This window comes from Numenius arquata, chromosome 12, assembly GCF_964106895.1.
Source record: "Numenius arquata chromosome 12, bNumArq3.hap1.1, whole genome shotgun sequence".
NCBI classification, from domain to species: Eukaryota; Metazoa; Chordata; class Aves; order Charadriiformes; family Scolopacidae; genus Numenius; species Numenius arquata.
The window spans coordinates 5,716,496-5,731,943 of NC_133587.1; the positions used below are offsets into that span (position 1 = coordinate 5,716,496).

General features: G+C 58.3%; 3 protein-coding genes across 8 annotated transcripts; 2 read left to right on the forward strand and 1 right to left on the reverse strand.

Moving 5' to 3' along the window:
• Positions 1-6,999: 6,999 nt before the first annotated feature.
• On the forward strand, positions 7,000-11,844 carry DNTTIP1 (deoxynucleotidyltransferase terminal interacting protein 1). 6 transcript variants are annotated; one of them, XM_074156819.1, is made up of 13 exons: positions 7,014-7,137; positions 7,213-7,283; positions 7,510-7,606; positions 7,782-7,880; positions 8,375-8,443; positions 8,797-8,853; positions 9,102-9,163; positions 9,626-9,671; positions 10,144-10,202; positions 10,389-10,449; positions 10,836-10,907; positions 11,243-11,298; positions 11,658-11,844. In XM_074156819.1, the coding sequence occupies exons 1-13, from the start codon at positions 7,051-7,053 to the stop codon at positions 11,794-11,796; spliced, it is 975 nt and encodes a 324-aa protein (XP_074012920.1). In that variant the 5' UTR covers positions 7,014-7,050; the 3' UTR covers positions 11,797-11,844. The 6 variants fall into 6 exon arrangements, with proteins under 6 accessions (XP_074012923.1, XP_074012920.1, XP_074012924.1 ...); XM_074156817.1 differs by having other exon boundaries at positions 7,018-7,137; positions 7,213-7,331; XM_074156818.1 differs by having other exon boundaries at positions 7,018-7,128; positions 7,213-7,331.
• A 252-nt stretch (positions 11,845-12,096) lies between these two features.
• On the forward strand, positions 12,097-13,782 carry UBE2C (ubiquitin conjugating enzyme E2 C). The gene is made up of 6 exons (XM_074156914.1): positions 12,097-12,569; positions 12,652-12,679; positions 12,789-12,875; positions 13,056-13,260; positions 13,380-13,439; positions 13,574-13,782. The coding sequence occupies exons 1-6, from the start codon at positions 12,469-12,471 to the stop codon at positions 13,630-13,632; spliced, it is 540 nt and encodes a 179-aa protein (XP_074013015.1). The 5' UTR covers positions 12,097-12,468; the 3' UTR covers positions 13,633-13,782.
• LOC141470715 (regulator of G-protein signaling 9-binding protein-like) lies at positions 13,751-15,012 on the reverse strand. The gene is made up of 2 exons (XM_074156913.1): positions 14,659-15,012; positions 13,751-14,537 (listed from the first exon to the last, which is right to left on the reverse strand). The coding sequence occupies exons 1-2, from the start codon at positions 14,849-14,851 to the stop codon at positions 14,104-14,106; spliced, it is 627 nt and encodes a 208-aa protein (XP_074013014.1). The 5' UTR covers positions 14,852-15,012; the 3' UTR covers positions 13,751-14,103.
• Between the last annotated feature and the right edge of the window lie 436 nt (positions 15,013-15,448).

Below are 15,448 nucleotides of genomic sequence, written 5' to 3' on the forward strand. Positions count from 1 at the left end.
CTGCAATTCTGTTTTCTAAGGAGCCACTCCAGCTGCCTTTCTCCACCCACAACCAAGGCAGAAGCAGGATACAGAGTTGGCTGCACACCGCAGGGAGGACAGACAGGGTCAGGAAAGGGGGAACCGCAGCTGCAGAGAGGCAGATTCTTCACCGTTGCTCTTGACGGGACCCCCCACCACCTTGCTGAAGGTTGTGATGGACCCCTCCACCACTGCCACCCAGCAGCACCCAGGGGAAAAGCATCCTCCCTGAGCCCCAGCGTGCAGGACACTGCCGGTGCCTCCCTGCGATGCTGCGTGGGAGAAGGCAGGGCTGCCTGCGCCTGCTCCCGGTTGGCTTCGCTCTGGACAGTCCCTTCGGGCAAGTCCCCACCCTGGGGTCTGGGATCCTTCAGAAGGCACTGGTCCTGCCACCAGCCCCATCTCTCACTTCGCAAGAGCATTCTGTGCGAAGGAGTGGGCCCCCAGCACCGTTGCTTTATTAAACGGGATTTACAAAGGCAGCCCAAGTTAGCTGCAGGGAAAGAAAACGCCAGCCCAGGGGCAGCTCAGTTCGGAACGGCACCGTCTGCCACTGTCCCCCAGAAGCACAGCTCTCACTGCACAGGTCTTGTACTTGGGTGAAGTGCTGTATTTAAAAACCAGCAAGAATAAACATCTCTGGCAGCCAGACCCACTCCTGGTGCTGCAGCACCACCGGTTTCTTTTCTCCATGTCACTGCTGTGTGAAAGCCATGAGGGAGAGTATGATGGGAATTGCTCACGTACAAAACCTGGTGCAGTTTTTAAAGAGGAAAGCTCTCGACTGAGCCGGGGCATCTGCTGGCACACCACACCACCGCTCAGGAGACAGACATTTGGGAAAACTGTGAGTGAGCTTTATCAACAGCAGCAGCCACCCAGCCTACCCCTGCCCCGCAGTCCCAGCCGAAACGGGTGCAGGGGATGAGCACCCACCCTCGGCAGCAGCACTGGGGAGCTCCCTCCTTCCACATGCAAATTCCCTTCATTCCCAAAGGTTGCTGTTTCACGTATGAGATGCTATTTGCAGATTTCTGCAGGCCCAATATTCAAGGCTTCGTTTGAATATCTGTCCCTAAATCCAGTATCTCATTTGTTTGTTCTGTTCAGGAGCAGTGTGCTCCAGCTATTTCAACGTTACTAATGTAAATCCCCAGGTTTAGGCATTCAGATGAGCGAGCTCAAAGTCTCCTCAGCAAATTAATGCTGTCCCCCTGCCCCACATGCACCAAATGAGTTCAGGCAGGAGGACGCAGTTATCACATGCACAAAAAACCCCAATTAGTTCCCACAGGAGCCCCCCAACAGCACAGCACGAGAACCTGGGGGAGCACACAGCATCCGGAGGCAGCATCAGCACCCACCTAGTGCATGCACGAGCACCCTATCCATTCACACCTGAGGGCTGTTTTGGGCACGAATTGCCCTGTTTAGGTAATACCTCTGCGGGAGGAGGCCACGGGCTGCCCTGAGCCACAGCCAGTGGGAGCATCTGTTACCTCTAATCAGTCATTAGAAGTTTGTGTTAACTGGCAATAGATTAAATTAATTAAAAATTCCCTTGAGTTGAGACTGTTTTGCCCATGGCCAAGACTCTCCAGCCTAGGGACAAGGCTGAGCAGCCCGTCACCAGGCCGAGTGCCCACAGCCCCGGGAGAACCAAACGCAGAGGAACTGTTTCCCCTCGGCAGCTGGGGACCAGAGCTCAAGCTGTTCCCCCCACTGCAAATCCAGCAGAAGGGTCCTCTCCAGTGAAACAGAGCTCTCTGGAGGGAAAAATCTCGGGATTTCAAGGACAAGAGCTCACCCAAGGCAAGGAGAGCAAAGGAATCTGCATTCTGCCTTCAAATCCCAGGTCCAAACTGAGAGCCTTCACTGGAGACCCACATTAAGAGTAAATGAAAAATTAAATGCACTGCCGCATTTACTTCCCTTTTCTCTGCATGTGATTTTAGGGTAAAGACTAATTTAACATGTTTGAGATAACAGATTAAGCAGTGCCTTCAATTATGTGAGTGTCAACCCATTTAAATTAAGTTATTCTCAAGTCACAAAAGAGTGCTAGTCACAATCTGATTTTGCAATTTTGTCCTTCCCTATTTAATTATTTCTTCTTGAATTTCACACAAGCCGAAGTATAATCAAAATTATATGAGAACCTAAGGACTGGTCTGGCCAGGACACACCAGGCAAGAATGGGTCAATACTTGCTGGATCAAAAGACAAACGAAGTTTAAATCTGCAGCTGTGAGGCAAGTGAAATTAATTGGTTTGAGCTTGACATTAATTCTACAATTCCAAGTTTGTGCCACTGGACAAGAAAACCGAAAAGCAAAGTTCCTACTCAAAGAACTTTCCATCAAATTCACATTGGAGCAATGCAGGGGCATTGCAAGGGATGCGACTCAGGAGCGGGAAGGTGCAGGGCTCCGTGCTGCCAAACCTGTGTGGGAGAGGGTTCCTTGCAAGAAATATGCTTTAAATACAGGTTTTGTCTTCTCCTCGTGGCTGTGACTCAATTCGGGCGCAATTTCTACATGAACTGCCCGCGCCTGTTGAAGATCCGGTGTCTCACACCTCGCAGCTCCACGGCTTAACCCAAGGGCTCGGTGCTTATCGCACGTTGCTGTCGCTGTTAATCACTGTCGAACACGACAGCCCGCAGAGCAGCCTGTGCCGTTCTGCCGGTGTCGGTAGTGTCGACTCCCTTCCACTCATCCAGCAAAACATCTGGAACAACTTGCAGGGCTGCAGGGCTCCTTCTAACCCCCGGACTCCCTCAGAGGAGAGCTCTGCTTCTGCCCCCATGCTTGCCTGGTAAAGGAGTGTGCCTTACGAGCATATTTCTCTATTGAAATAAACACCTCAGAGAGAAGCAGGTCCTGTTCCAACGACACAACCCAGATTCTGCAGAGCAGGATCACACTTGCACCCATCACACATGGCAGCGAAGATCCACGGAGAGAGGGGTTTGCACCAGAGCCCTCCCGCTTGCTCTCGGGAGCAACTAGAGATCGCTGTGTGCCCAACAGGAACATTATTTGGGTCTCCAAATGCTTTTTGGTCGTGTTTCTCCTCTCCTCATCAGCCGTTTCCTGACTCTCATTGATTACCTGCAGTGCAGCACCAGTTTTATGAGAGGTCAGAGTGTAAATAAAGAAAAGTAAACCAAAAAAGCACATCTTCTTCTGTGGCAGGATGTGGCAGACATGCACAGTCCCTCACCAGGATCTTGCAGACACTGGTGCCACTGTCATTTGCAAAAGAAGCCAGAAGAAAGAGCAAATGTCCATGGTTATGAGCAGCACTGCTCCTGTATCTCCTGGGGACAGCTGGGCTGTGGCTGGGGCAGGTCACTGCTAAACTGACAGAGAGCTCACAGCACCTACAGAAATCCCACTTCCACAGGGTAGCAGGAGCTCGACCCAGACCCACCACATTCCAGCCCAGGTCCACAGACACGAAACAACCTGAGGCTGACACAGATCGATGTGAAAGGGGCTGTTGACGTTCAAACCGCTCGGTTTCCCTCCCCTTTCTGTTCCCCTTCCCACCCACCTCAGCCCACTGAAACACAGACTCCTCTGTGATGACCTGCCCGCTGTCTTTCAGTGAAGGCTGGCATAATTGTACAGCGTTTGATGCAAAAAATTAATGTTATGCAGGTAAAGTTTACAGGTTACAATCCCATTCCTCTTTCCTCACCCCCTGTGCTGCTCATCCTCCTGCACCACAGCACTGTGGTGAGCTCCAAGGGCAGACCCAACACCGTCATGAAGATCCAGTAGGATAACGAAGCTTTGCCTGCAAGAGTCTCGCTGCCAAACCAGGATGTGGGATTGGGTTCGACAATCTTTCCGCTGCCACCAAAAGCCTGCCAGCCCCGAGGACACTGGGGACAAACAGGACTTGTCCAAAGTCTGTCTGAGAATCAAAGAAGAGCTCAGGTAACCTCAGCTGTGAAACAGCTGTTCGTGCCTGGCAGGCATTGGCAGGCTGGCGTGTTTTGTCATGTGCACCTACCGCACAGATACATGGAAAAATTACCATTAAAACCGAAAGACTGGAGGAGACCCAAACAAGTCATCTCATCGGTTATATTTAGGTGATCCCTGACAGGCGTTGTTCTGACGTGCTTTTAAAAAGACATCCTTACCCCTCCAAAGACAGGAACTCCTTTATCGAGAATTTGCTCCAGTGTGTAAGTCATCTTGTTATTGGAAAGTTTTTCCAGAGATCAAATCCAGTCTCACTTGATTCAAACCAACACACGGACGACTTCTCTGCTCACGGTAGGTACAACTGATCACTGTCCTCTCTGCAGCACATGTACAAAGCTGAGCTCTCTCTCAGGTTAAACAAAACCATTCTTTTCACCTTTCACCATGAGATTCTATAGCCACAGTTATTTTTCCTCTTCTCTGAATGATGTCCAATTTTTGTTGCTAACAATTTGGAGCAACTATAATAAGCACATAAAAAGCCCAGTGCTGATGATAATCAAATTATGGCAACACTGATGATGACTTGATTAGCCCCACATCCGCAGGTCAGGTTTGTGTAACAGCGTGATCTCATCCCAGGCTGATGCAGCCCCAGCCAAAGCAGCAGGAAGGAGACAATGAAGGCAGGAGCCTCTTCCAACGCATGAGCCATGAGTCACCCTCCCGCAGCCAGCTCCGGTCTCCCATGGGTGCTGAGTGTGCAAAGAATCGCTGCAGGGACACAGCCACAGGCTGCAGAGACAAACACTGAGAGACACCAACAGACCATCCTCTGGAGGCACCACCACCGTACCTGCAATACAGATGCTGGTTTGGAGCATCCAGCAAAGCTGGCGGAGGAGAGTCCGCTTTCCCTCCTCATGGGACAGTGAAGCGCTTCCCCACTTGTACACAGAGCATGTGAGGAAACTGGAAATGACTGCTTGAGCACCTGAACGGCCTCAACATCATGTTTGTATCTTACAATCACCTTGGAGGTAACAAGGAAGAACATTACCAGCAAAAGAGTAAATGTTTTTTCAACCAAAGAAAATGTTGTTATCCAGCTGATCCAGCAGAAAAACCTCTTGTTGACCACAACGCAGAGTAAAAAGGTCTAGGAAAAAAACAAGTCGTATTGACTATTCTGCACATTAGACACAATGAGGAAATACTGGTTTCGAGTGTTTCCTCAGATAAACAATGAGATTCCAGAAAGACGGAAGATTTGCAGGAAAAAGTCAACTGGAACTACGATGAATTGTTCTGGTTTTGGCTGCAGTAAAGGTAACTTTCTTCATAGTAACTAGTATGGGGCTATGTTTTGGATTTGTGCTGAAAACAGTATTGATAACACAGGGATGTTTTAGTTACTGCTGAGCAGGGCTTACACAGCACCAAGGTCTTTTCTGCTCCTCGCACCAACACACCAGTGAGCAGGCCGGGGGGCACAAACAGTTGGGAGGGGACACAGCCGGGAGAGCTGAACCCAACTGACCAAGGGGATATTCCATACCCTGTAACATTGTGCTTAGTACATAAAGCTGGAGGAGGAAGGAGGAAAGAGGGAGACATTTGGAGTGATGGCGTTTGTCTTCCCAAGTAACCATTACACGTGGTGGAAGCCGGCTGTCCTGGGGATAGCTGAACACCCGCCTGACAGTGGGAAGCAGGGAATTAATTCCTCATTTTGCTCTGCTTGTGTGCAGCTTTTGCTCTACCTGTTAAAATGTCTCTCTCTGAACCCATGAGTTTTCTCACTTTTACTCTTCTGATTCTCTCCCCCATCCTACTGGGGTGGGGGGTAATTGTGTGGTACTTAGTTGCCAGCCAAGGTTAAATCACGAGTTTATTTTCCTATTTTCCTATTTCAGGCACAGAATATAATACAAGGAGGAACACAGAGATTGTGGAAGGACATTCACATTTCTGCAGCTGCAGTTACTTGGGTTTCATGGGCAGGGTCAACGTGCACCCAGTCTCATCTGAGACAGGTCCTGTTCCGAGGTGGAACAGAGTGGAACAGCATAATAGGAAGGACATGGACCTGTTGGAATGGGTCCAGCGGAGGGCCACGAAGATGATCAGAGGGCTGGAGCACCTCCCCTATGAAGACAGGCTGATAGAGCTGGGATTGTTCAGCCTGGAGAAGAGAAGGCTCCGGGGAGACCTCATAGCAGCCTTCCAATATCTGAAGGGAGACTACAGGAGAGCCGGAGAGGGATTCTGTCAGGAAATGTAGTGACAGGACAAGGGGTAATGGTTTTAAATTGGGTAATGCTTTTAAATTGGAAGAGGGGAGATTTAGATTAGGTGTCAGGAGGAAATTATTTACTGTGAGGGTGGTGAGGCACTGGAACAGGTTGCCCAGAGAAGCTGTGGATGCCCCATCCCTGGGAGTGATGATCCCTAAGGCCAGGCTGGATGGGGCTTTGACCAACCTGGTCTGGTGGGAGGTGTCCCCGCCCATGGCAGGGGGGTTGGAATTCGATGATCTTTAGGGTCCCTTCCAACTCTAACCATTCTATGATTCTATGATTTCTTAAGACTTTGGGACTCACGATTATTCTAGAGCGGACCATCCATCACTGCGTTCACCCATGAAGCTGTACTTCTTTAGAACTAAGGAAGTCTTTGGTGCTGTGTGTTGTCACATGTCCTCGCGCCCGCGTATGTATGAGAGGGCCTACACAGAGCAAGGGGTGAGGTTTACAACAAGCCATGAGGGAAAAACAATGGTGGAGGCCCGGCGGGGAGCATACGCGGGCGTGTTGAACCCGCAGCGGCCATGTCAGCCTGCCTCGCCCTCTCGGGCCGGTTGCGTTCGGCTCCCCGCTCTGCCCCATCGCCCCTCCTCGGGAACGGCCCCATTCCCAAATACCGTGTGTTTTTCCCGACCCGGGGCTCCCCGGCCCCCACCGCCACCGTCGCCATGGCAACCTTTCACTTCCGGCGCGCGACCGATGCGTCGCGGTACGATGACGTACGCGGCGCGGCGCTTCCGGTTGCGCCGGGCGGGAGCGGGGCAGCCGCCGCCGCCGCCGCCATGGGCGCCGCCCGCGATGCTGAGCAACAGCCGGGGCCGCCGGGCGAGGAAGGCCTGGGCGGCGCTGAGGAGCAGCTGGTCAGCACGGTGAGGCGGGGGTGGGCCGGGGGCGGGCGGGGAACGGGCAGCGGGCGGGCCGCGGCTGACGGCTGTGTCCCGCAGAGCCCCTGGAACATCATGATCAAGCACCGGCAGGTGCAGCGGCGCGGCCGGCGCTCACAGATGACCACCAGGTACGGCCGGGCCGGGCCGGAGGGACCGGTGGGGAGCCGGAGAGACAGGTGGGGAGCTGGGCTGGGGGGAGTCCGGGCCGGCCGGACTCGAGGCGGGGGGGTTGAACAGCGGGTCTGGGCTGGACTGGACCGGACTGGACCAAACTGGGCACCAGACCTGGGGGGAGGATCTGGGTTAGTCCAGACTGGGGGACACCCCCGCTCCACCTGACTCCACCACTTTCAGCTTCACGGACCCAGCCGTGTCCATGGACCTGCTGCGAGCTGTCCTGCAGCCCAGCATCAACGAGGAAATCCGGGCCGTCTTCAACAAGTACATGAAGGTGAGAGATCTGGGGACAGGCCCCACTGCCCCGTCCCATCACGGGCTGTGTAGAGAAGGCTCCGCTCCCAGCTGCCACGCGAGGCTGTCGTGCCAGGGTCATGTGGGCCCGCATGCCTGCCCTAACGTTGCCCGGCTGCTCAGGCTCTAACCCTCTCCTGCCACCTCCTCTCCAGTTTTTCCAGAAGGCAGCAATCAACGTGCGTGATAATGTTGGGGAGGAGGTGGACCCGGAGCAGCTCATCCAGGAGACGTGTCGGAGCTGCCTGGAGCAGGTGGGTGCTAAGAGAGGGGCTCTGCTCCCTCAGCAGAGCCTGGCACCTGGCCGAGCAGAGCAGCCCAGCTAGGACATATCTTTCTTAATGTCTTTGCTATTAGCCTGTGGGGGACATCCACTTCTGTGGTTGCTGTCCTTGACTTCATTCTCACTGGGGAGAGGAGAGCAGTCGGGGCCAGGGGCAGCTCATGCTGCTGCTTCCCACTGCTGCTGTCAGCACATGTCACGTGGCTGGAGCTTCCACAGAGACACCGGCTCCCTGGCACCTTTCAGAGAGTCCTGGGGAGCTGGGATTTTTTTCTTTCACATCTTGCTGTTGTCCCAGTTGACCAGATTGTGCTTTTGCATCTTGCCATTTGTAAAAGCACTGCATGACGGGACTCCGAAAGCTGAGCTGTTACAGGGCTTTCGGGCAGATACAAAAATGTGGGGGTTCCTGGCAGGTTCCCCTCTAGGCCCAGATTCAAGTAACCCTTCTTTCTCTTCCTGCAGGCCAAACTGCTGTTCTCCGATGGCAAAAAGGTTGTTCCCAGGTTGCCCCATGAGCAGGGAGTGCAAAAGGTAAAAGTGGTTGTTGTTCCCAGAAGCTTGAATGACTTGTAAGCTGGGAGAAGGGTTGGAATTGCTTTGTTCTCTGCCTTTTGTCCCTCAGTGCACTAGGGAGGAGGCAGAGCTGGGGGATGTTAGGCTCAGAGGGAGCTGTACCTAAAGGGCAATGAAAACCCCAGGTGCAGTCGCTGCTTCTTGGAGTTCAGTGCTTCTCACAGAGACAGGGTGGGGTTGGCATTTCCCTGGGCACTCGTGCTCTCTGCGTCGAGTGCGGCAGAGGAGAAAGCGGCCGGCTGGGTGCTTGGGGCACTGCCCACCTGGCAGGGGCAAGTGCCCTACTTATCCCATTGCCATTCCTCTTCAAGCGTGCCCGACAGATGGATGAGGAGCTGAATCGTCGAGGGAGCCCCATTCCCAAAAAGGTAGGAGGGTTTTCCACACAAGGGATTTTATGTTTTGGGAAGCCTTGTCCCTCGTTCCTGGCCATTCCAACAATATGAGCACATGCAAGTGCACAGGCAGCTTTTGGGGTGCTCAGAGGTGCTCGCTCTTGTGCCAGCCAGCATTTCTGTTTGTGACAAAAAGAGTAGCTTCCCTGGGAGGGGGTGTGTAACTGAGAGGCTTCTTTCCACCTGCACAGCTGAGTCACTGAAGGATTTCTTCCATGCAGAGAAAGGGGCGGCCTCCAGCACAGAGCCTGTCGAACGATCGTGGGGTCTCGGGCATGGCTGCGTGAGTATGGGTTCCGTGTTTCAGGAGGGCAGGGCTGCCTGATGCTTCTGTTCAGAGAGTACAGGAACCCCTCGGTCTCCTTCCCCTTCTGCAGAAAGGAGAGGTGCAGGGGGGGTGCCAGAGGCTGGGCAGGAGGGGTTTAGCTTGAGCTGTTCTCCCCGAGAGGCAAAGACCTTCAAGGAAACTGTTTTAAACAGGCCTGAACGGTGAAAAGGTCCAGATGGACTATTCAGAGTGAGAAGTAAGACATGGGTGATGGTGGGATCTTGGCATCCAGGGAGAGGAGAACGTGCAGCAAAGATGTGGGTCCGGAGCTGGGCACTGCAGGGGAATGGAGGGTGTGAACGAAGATGGATCTCGAGGGGCTGTGGCTTAGTCCCGCAGGGACTGCTGCTGGTGCTGTGGTGGTGGCTGCACTGGTCCTGCAGGGACTCATTCTTACTGCATTTTCCTTCCCCTCAGGTGGAAGCTCAAGGTCTCTGAGCCTGTGAGAAGGGATGGACCAAAGGTATTGGCTGGCCGACACTGCTGGGCTCACCCTCTCCTCCCCTTTGCTTCCACCAGCAGAGCCCTACTGCTGCGGGAGCGGAGGACAGCACCAAGCTGTGCTCTGCCCCGATGAGCCCCTGCAGTGCAGGAGAGGAGCAAGAAGAGGAGCGAAGTGCCTGGAGGCCTTTGCTTGTCTCCCCCAGGCACTGTAGCCTGTAGCTCTGCGGAGCGGTGCGGCTGTTAGGAGGCCTGGGGAGAGCAGTAATAGCCAGGAGGATCCCACAAGTGTTTCCCACAAGGGAAACTGCTTAGATCAGCCCAGAGGGAATGTAACTTCCCTCCTCTGTGGGAGTCCGGAGGTCTGTGGCCAGCTCCCTCCCCCCCAGGCCGGGGGCAGTTCCGAGGTTCCCCATTGGAGAGCTGAGGCTCGTGGAGCATGGGCCAGCACCAGCTTCATTTCTAATGTTGCCCCTTTTCCAATTGCTCTGTAGTGGGATCCATCCCGACTGACTGAAACCACAACCTTTGTGCTGGGATCTCGAGCAAACAAGTAAGGAATGGCCCTGTTGATGGAGGGTGGTGTCTCCAAGGCAGGAGCCCGTAAGACTCCTCCCGTCACTTCGCTTCTCTGCCTCGAAAGCAGTAGGAAGGGCTTGGGGAGGAGAGGAGGTGTCCCCGTACCACCGTGGCTGCCCTCCGTGTAGGTATAACACCCCCCCCCGTGTTCCTCTTTCAGAGCTCTCGGGATGGGAGGAACAAGAGGGCGACTCTACATCAAGCATCCCCACCTCTTTAAGGTCAGATGCCACAAGCAGGACGCTTCCTCCTTCGGGGTTTGCTCAGAAGTGGTTTCTGATGGGAATCGGGAGCGTGTGCTTCGGCTCGCTTGTTTTCTTCCTCCCCCACGCCCTTATTTATTGTCTTAGAGCCCGCACACAGTCTGGCTAGCATACTGGAACATGAATGAATGGCTTAGTCCAGCTTCTGAGGCAGTGGGTTTGGTTGGAGCCAGGGCCTGAGGCTGGAGAAACAGCAGGCAGAGCTGAGCTCCCCCTTGCCCCTTCCCTGGCAGCCCCCAGTGGGGGGAACGCGCTGGAGCGGGGCGCAGCATCCCAGCAGGAGGGTGGTCAGAGCGGAAGGTCTGTTGCCTGTGTTCAGCTAGGTCCTTGCTGCTTTATTGCAGTACGCAGCCGACCCGCAAGATAAGCACTGGCTGGCAGAGCAGCAGCACATGAGGGCCACTGGGGGCAAGATGGTGAGTACGCCCGGGCTGGCGGCTGCTGCAGCCGGCGGGGACCGCGCAGAGACCCACTGCAGGGCTAGGACGGGCGGAGGAGCGGCCTGCTGCGGGCAAGGCGGCTTTGGCAGGAGGCTAGGCAGGGCGCGCGGAGGCAGAGGTGCTCCCCGGGGGCGGCGGAGGTCCATCCGCTGCCCCTCGGGATGCGGGTGCAGGCCAGGAGGCAACCCCGGCTCCCGTGGGGAGCAGCGGGTCTGCGCTGGCCGGGGACGGGGAATGCGGCGCTTCCCTCGCTGCCACCAGAGTGGGTGCACGGCAGCCCTGAGGTGTGTGTCCCCCCCCTTGTGCTGCAGGCCTACCTCCTCATCGAAGAGGACATTCGGGATTTGGCTGCCAGTGACGATTACAGGTGAGGACCAGAGCAGAAGTGCTGTGCGTGCTGCCCCGGGGTGGGGGCTCTGCCATGGCCACCCCTGCTGCTCCACTGCAGGGGGTCCCTGTGCTGGAGGGGCCCTGCTGTATGCCGGCTGGGGGGGGGGGGGGGGCTCGATGCTGGGAGTTTGGGGCCTCAGTGCTGGTTGAGGGCTTGGTGCTGGTTGAGGGTTGGTGCCAGGGGTCCGTGGTTGGTGTCAGGGTCCATGGTGGATGCTGGGGGTTTGGGCTCAGTGCTGTCTGGGGGTCCGTGGTGGGTGCCGGGGGTCGGTCTCCGTGCTGGCTGGGTGTCTGGCGGGTGCCGGGATCCTGCCGTCTCACCCCACCTCTCCCCAGGGACTCCGTCGACCTGCGGCTGGAGGAGCTGAAGCCCTTCGTCCCGCCAGCATGGATGACGGAAAAGATGCAGAAGCACATGGAGACGCTTCGCCGCGGGGGGGATGTGCCGCCCCCCGAGGATCCCCCCGAACCCTGAGTCCCCCCCTCCGCCACGGGCCCCCAATAAAGTCGCTTCGCACTCGCCTCCGCCGCCTCCTGGGGCTGGGGAGGGGGGGGGGTGGTGGTGTCTGGCCCTTTAAGGGCCCTGCGGCTCCGCCCCTCGGGGCAGCAGCCAATCGCGGCGTTCCCCCGGCGGCGCCCAGCGGCCACCGGCCGTTACCGTGGCAGCCGCATCCCGGGCGAGCCGCCATTGGTCGGCTCGAAGGGAGCTGCGCGCTGATTGGCGGAGGGGCCGCACGTTGGAAACATTCAAACGGGGGCGCGGGAGGCGGGGCGGGACGGGACGGGGCGGCTGCACCGGGACTGCGACCGCCGCACCGGAGAGCGCTCTGCACCGCACTGGGACCGCCGTACCGGAGAGCCTACTGAGTCTCATCGGCATTGGGACCGCTGCACCGGAGAGGCCCCTGCGTGGCACTAGGACCGGGCCGCCGCACCGGAGAAAACCCTACATTGCCCCTCCGCACCGGGGAGCCTCGCTAGGAGAGCCCTGACCTTTGCTCGGCACCGGGAGAGCCCCGCTGCACTGGGACAACCGCAGCGGGGTCCACGGAAGGGAGGGCCGTGGTGCGGCGCCGCCCGGGAGTGGAGCAGCCTCCAGCGCCCGTGAACCGCCGAGTACCGTCGCCCAGCGCCGCCGGAAGCCGCCATGGCCTCGCAGAACGCCGATCCCGCCGCCGTGTCCAGCGCGGCCGCCCGTAAAGCGACTGAAGCGGGAGCAACGGCGGCCCGCGGCTCGGTGGGGAAGAGGTGAGCTGGGGCCGGGGCTGGGGGCTGCCGGCTGGGGGGCCGCCCCGCCGGACCGGCCCGGTAACGTGTGCTTTCCCCGCAGGCTGCAACAGGAGCTGATGGCGCTCATGGTGAGTCGGGTCCTGGGGTCGAGACGGGGGCTCCCAGGAGGGGTTCCCTGGGCTGAGATGGGGACGGGGAGGGGGTGTCCCAGGCCGCCCTGACCAGCTGTCCCCGCAGATGTCCGGTGACAAAGGCATCTCTGCCTTTCCCGAGTCCGACAACCTCTTCAAGTGGATCGGGACCATCGACGGCGCCGCCGGCACGGTGAGCAGCCCGGACCCTCGGTCCACCCTGGTCACCCCGGGGTGACAGTGGTCTCAGTCCTTCCCCCACCCCCTTCTTCAATCTGGGGTTCACCCTGTGCTCTGGGTCCGCTGGGGCTGGGGCTGCCCACCCCCCACCGGGATGTGCCCCCCCGCCCCTGTCGCTGACTCCTGCCCCCAGGCCTACGAGGAGCTGCGGTACAAGCTGTCACTGGAATTCCCCAGTGGGTACCCCTACACTGCACCCACGGTGCGGTTCCTGACGCCCTGCTACCACCCCAACGTCGACACCCAGGGCAACATCTGCCTCGACATCCTCAAGGACAAGTGGTCGGCTCTCTACGACGTCCGCACCATCCTGCTCTCCATCCAGAGCCTGCTGGCAGGTGGGTCCCACGGCAATGCCGCCGCAGTGGGGTGCTGGGGGCAGAGGGGAGGACAGTGGTGGGGTGCGGGACTTGGGGGTCCAAGCCACCCCACCCACTGATCCAGCCCCTGTCCCCAGAGCCAAACATTGAGAGCCCCCTGAACACACACGCTGCTGAGCTCTGGAGGAACCAAGCTGGTGAGTGCCTGGGGTGGAAGCCCCAACCTCATTCTCTCTGGGGTGGGCAGCGGTGCAGACCCCCGACGCCGCTGCCTGCCTGGTCCCACGGCTGCCCCGGGACCCCTAACCCCATGTCACCCCTCTCTCCTTAGCCTACAAGAAGTACGTGCGGGAGACATACGCCAAGCAGGCCAAGAGCCAGGAAACCTGACCTACGCCGCCTCTCCCCGTCATCCTTGGGTCTCTGCCTGCTCCCTGTCTGGCCGCTTCCCCCGGCTTTCTGTATCATAGGCTGTTTTTAAATTAATTTTGCAGTCCGAGCTACGGTTAATGTATAAATAAAAGCATGCTTATAACTTTTATTCCGGGGGTGTTGTTGCAGCCTGGCACCCCGTGAGTGTCCAGAGGTACCTTCTTCTCTTGGTCACCCCAGCCCTGGGGTCCTGCTGGCCCCTCTGGAAGCGTGGACAGGAAGGGAGGGACACTGACCCCCATGAGATAACAGGGGCTTTATTAACACTTAAGGTGCCAAGAGCTCATCCTGTTCCCTCTGCCAGGTGTGGGCAGCACCCCAGCCTCACCTGCCCAGGCCAGGGGCCACACAGGACTCTGTCCCCTGCTCCATGGTGCCTGAGTGGGCATGGGGGGTGACAGCCCTGCCACCTCCTTTCCTGCCCCCCAGTCAGAGGACCCTGCAGCAGTGCCCAGCGCGAGCGGTGCCAGCTGTGGGTGCTGCAGTGCCACCTGTCCCCCCTGGCTGCGTGGGCTCCACCGTCCACAGCGGGATGTTGGCTCTGCTCTCCATCTCTGCCAGCGTGGCCCTCACCTGCTCGATCTCCTCCTCCAGGCACAGGATTGTTGGGGGCTGCACAGGACCTCCCCCTCGCCGGCTCCCCTTGCGGCCGGGTGGCCCCCGGACCCCCAGTCCGGTGCGCAGTGGGGCTGTGCCACCTCCCTGCACGGAGAAGAGCTGGCAGAGGTGGTGGGCTCGGTGCAGGTCCTGCAGGAAGAGTTCCAGGGCGGAGAGGAAGAGCACCCACAGCCGCTCCAGCTCCTGCCGCTCCTCAGGGCTCACCGGTGCCTGCCGCAGCCCTACCAGCAGCGCCTGCCGCAGCCCTGTGGGATGGGGGACAACGAGCTGCGGTGGTCCTAGAACCCCTCCACCAACCCCGATGTGGGTGCAGGGGGGCCACTGTGGCCGCTACCCACTTCCCCAGGGCAGCAGCCCGCTCCTTACCGGTGCTGAGCTCACAGGCCTCTGCGCTCCTCCTGCGCCGCTCCTCCCGCAGCCGGGGGCCATCGGCGCTGCCCCCCAACTGCAGCACCAGCTGCCGGTGCCCGGCTGTGGCCTTGCAGAGAGCAGCCTGGGTGGCTGCACATGTCCCTGCTGCCCCTCGTGAGCGGCACACATCTGCTCTCCCAGGAGCCATCCTGTCCCCTGAGGGCAGAGCTGGGACCTTCTGTGTTGACCCCCCGAGCTCTCTGGGGGGCTCAGCTCCCCCGTGCCACAGCACTGAGTCTCAGGGATGCAATGGGCTCCGAGCCCTGTCCCTGTGTCCTGCTAGCTGCACAGCTCTGGTCCCACTGTCCCAATGTGTGCTGGGTGTGCCCCAGCCTGAGGAGTGTACCCCCCTTCTGTCCCGTCCCCCCCCAGCTGGAGAGGCTGCGCAGAGCCACCCAGGGAGGAGCAGGTCCCCGGGGAGCGGTGATGCAAGGGGGGGTTGGCACAGTCTGTCCCAGCACAGAGGCTCCAGCATCGCCTTGACTCTGCAGGGAGGGGGCTCCCCCCCTACCATATAGCCAGGTCCCCTGTACCCTTCTGGGTGGGACATGGGGGTCGTGGTGCAGGGCAGGTGGTGGTGGGTCCCCAAGATCCCCTGTGGTCCCACGGCCCTGCCCCGGCGAGGGCAGGAGCAGTCCCCCAGGGCTCCTGGAGCCTTGCTGCCTGCTGAGGCCGTGCTCCCTCGCCCACTGCCGTGTGAACCGGCTGCTCCGCATGGAAAATCTGAGCTCAGCGCTGGCGCCTG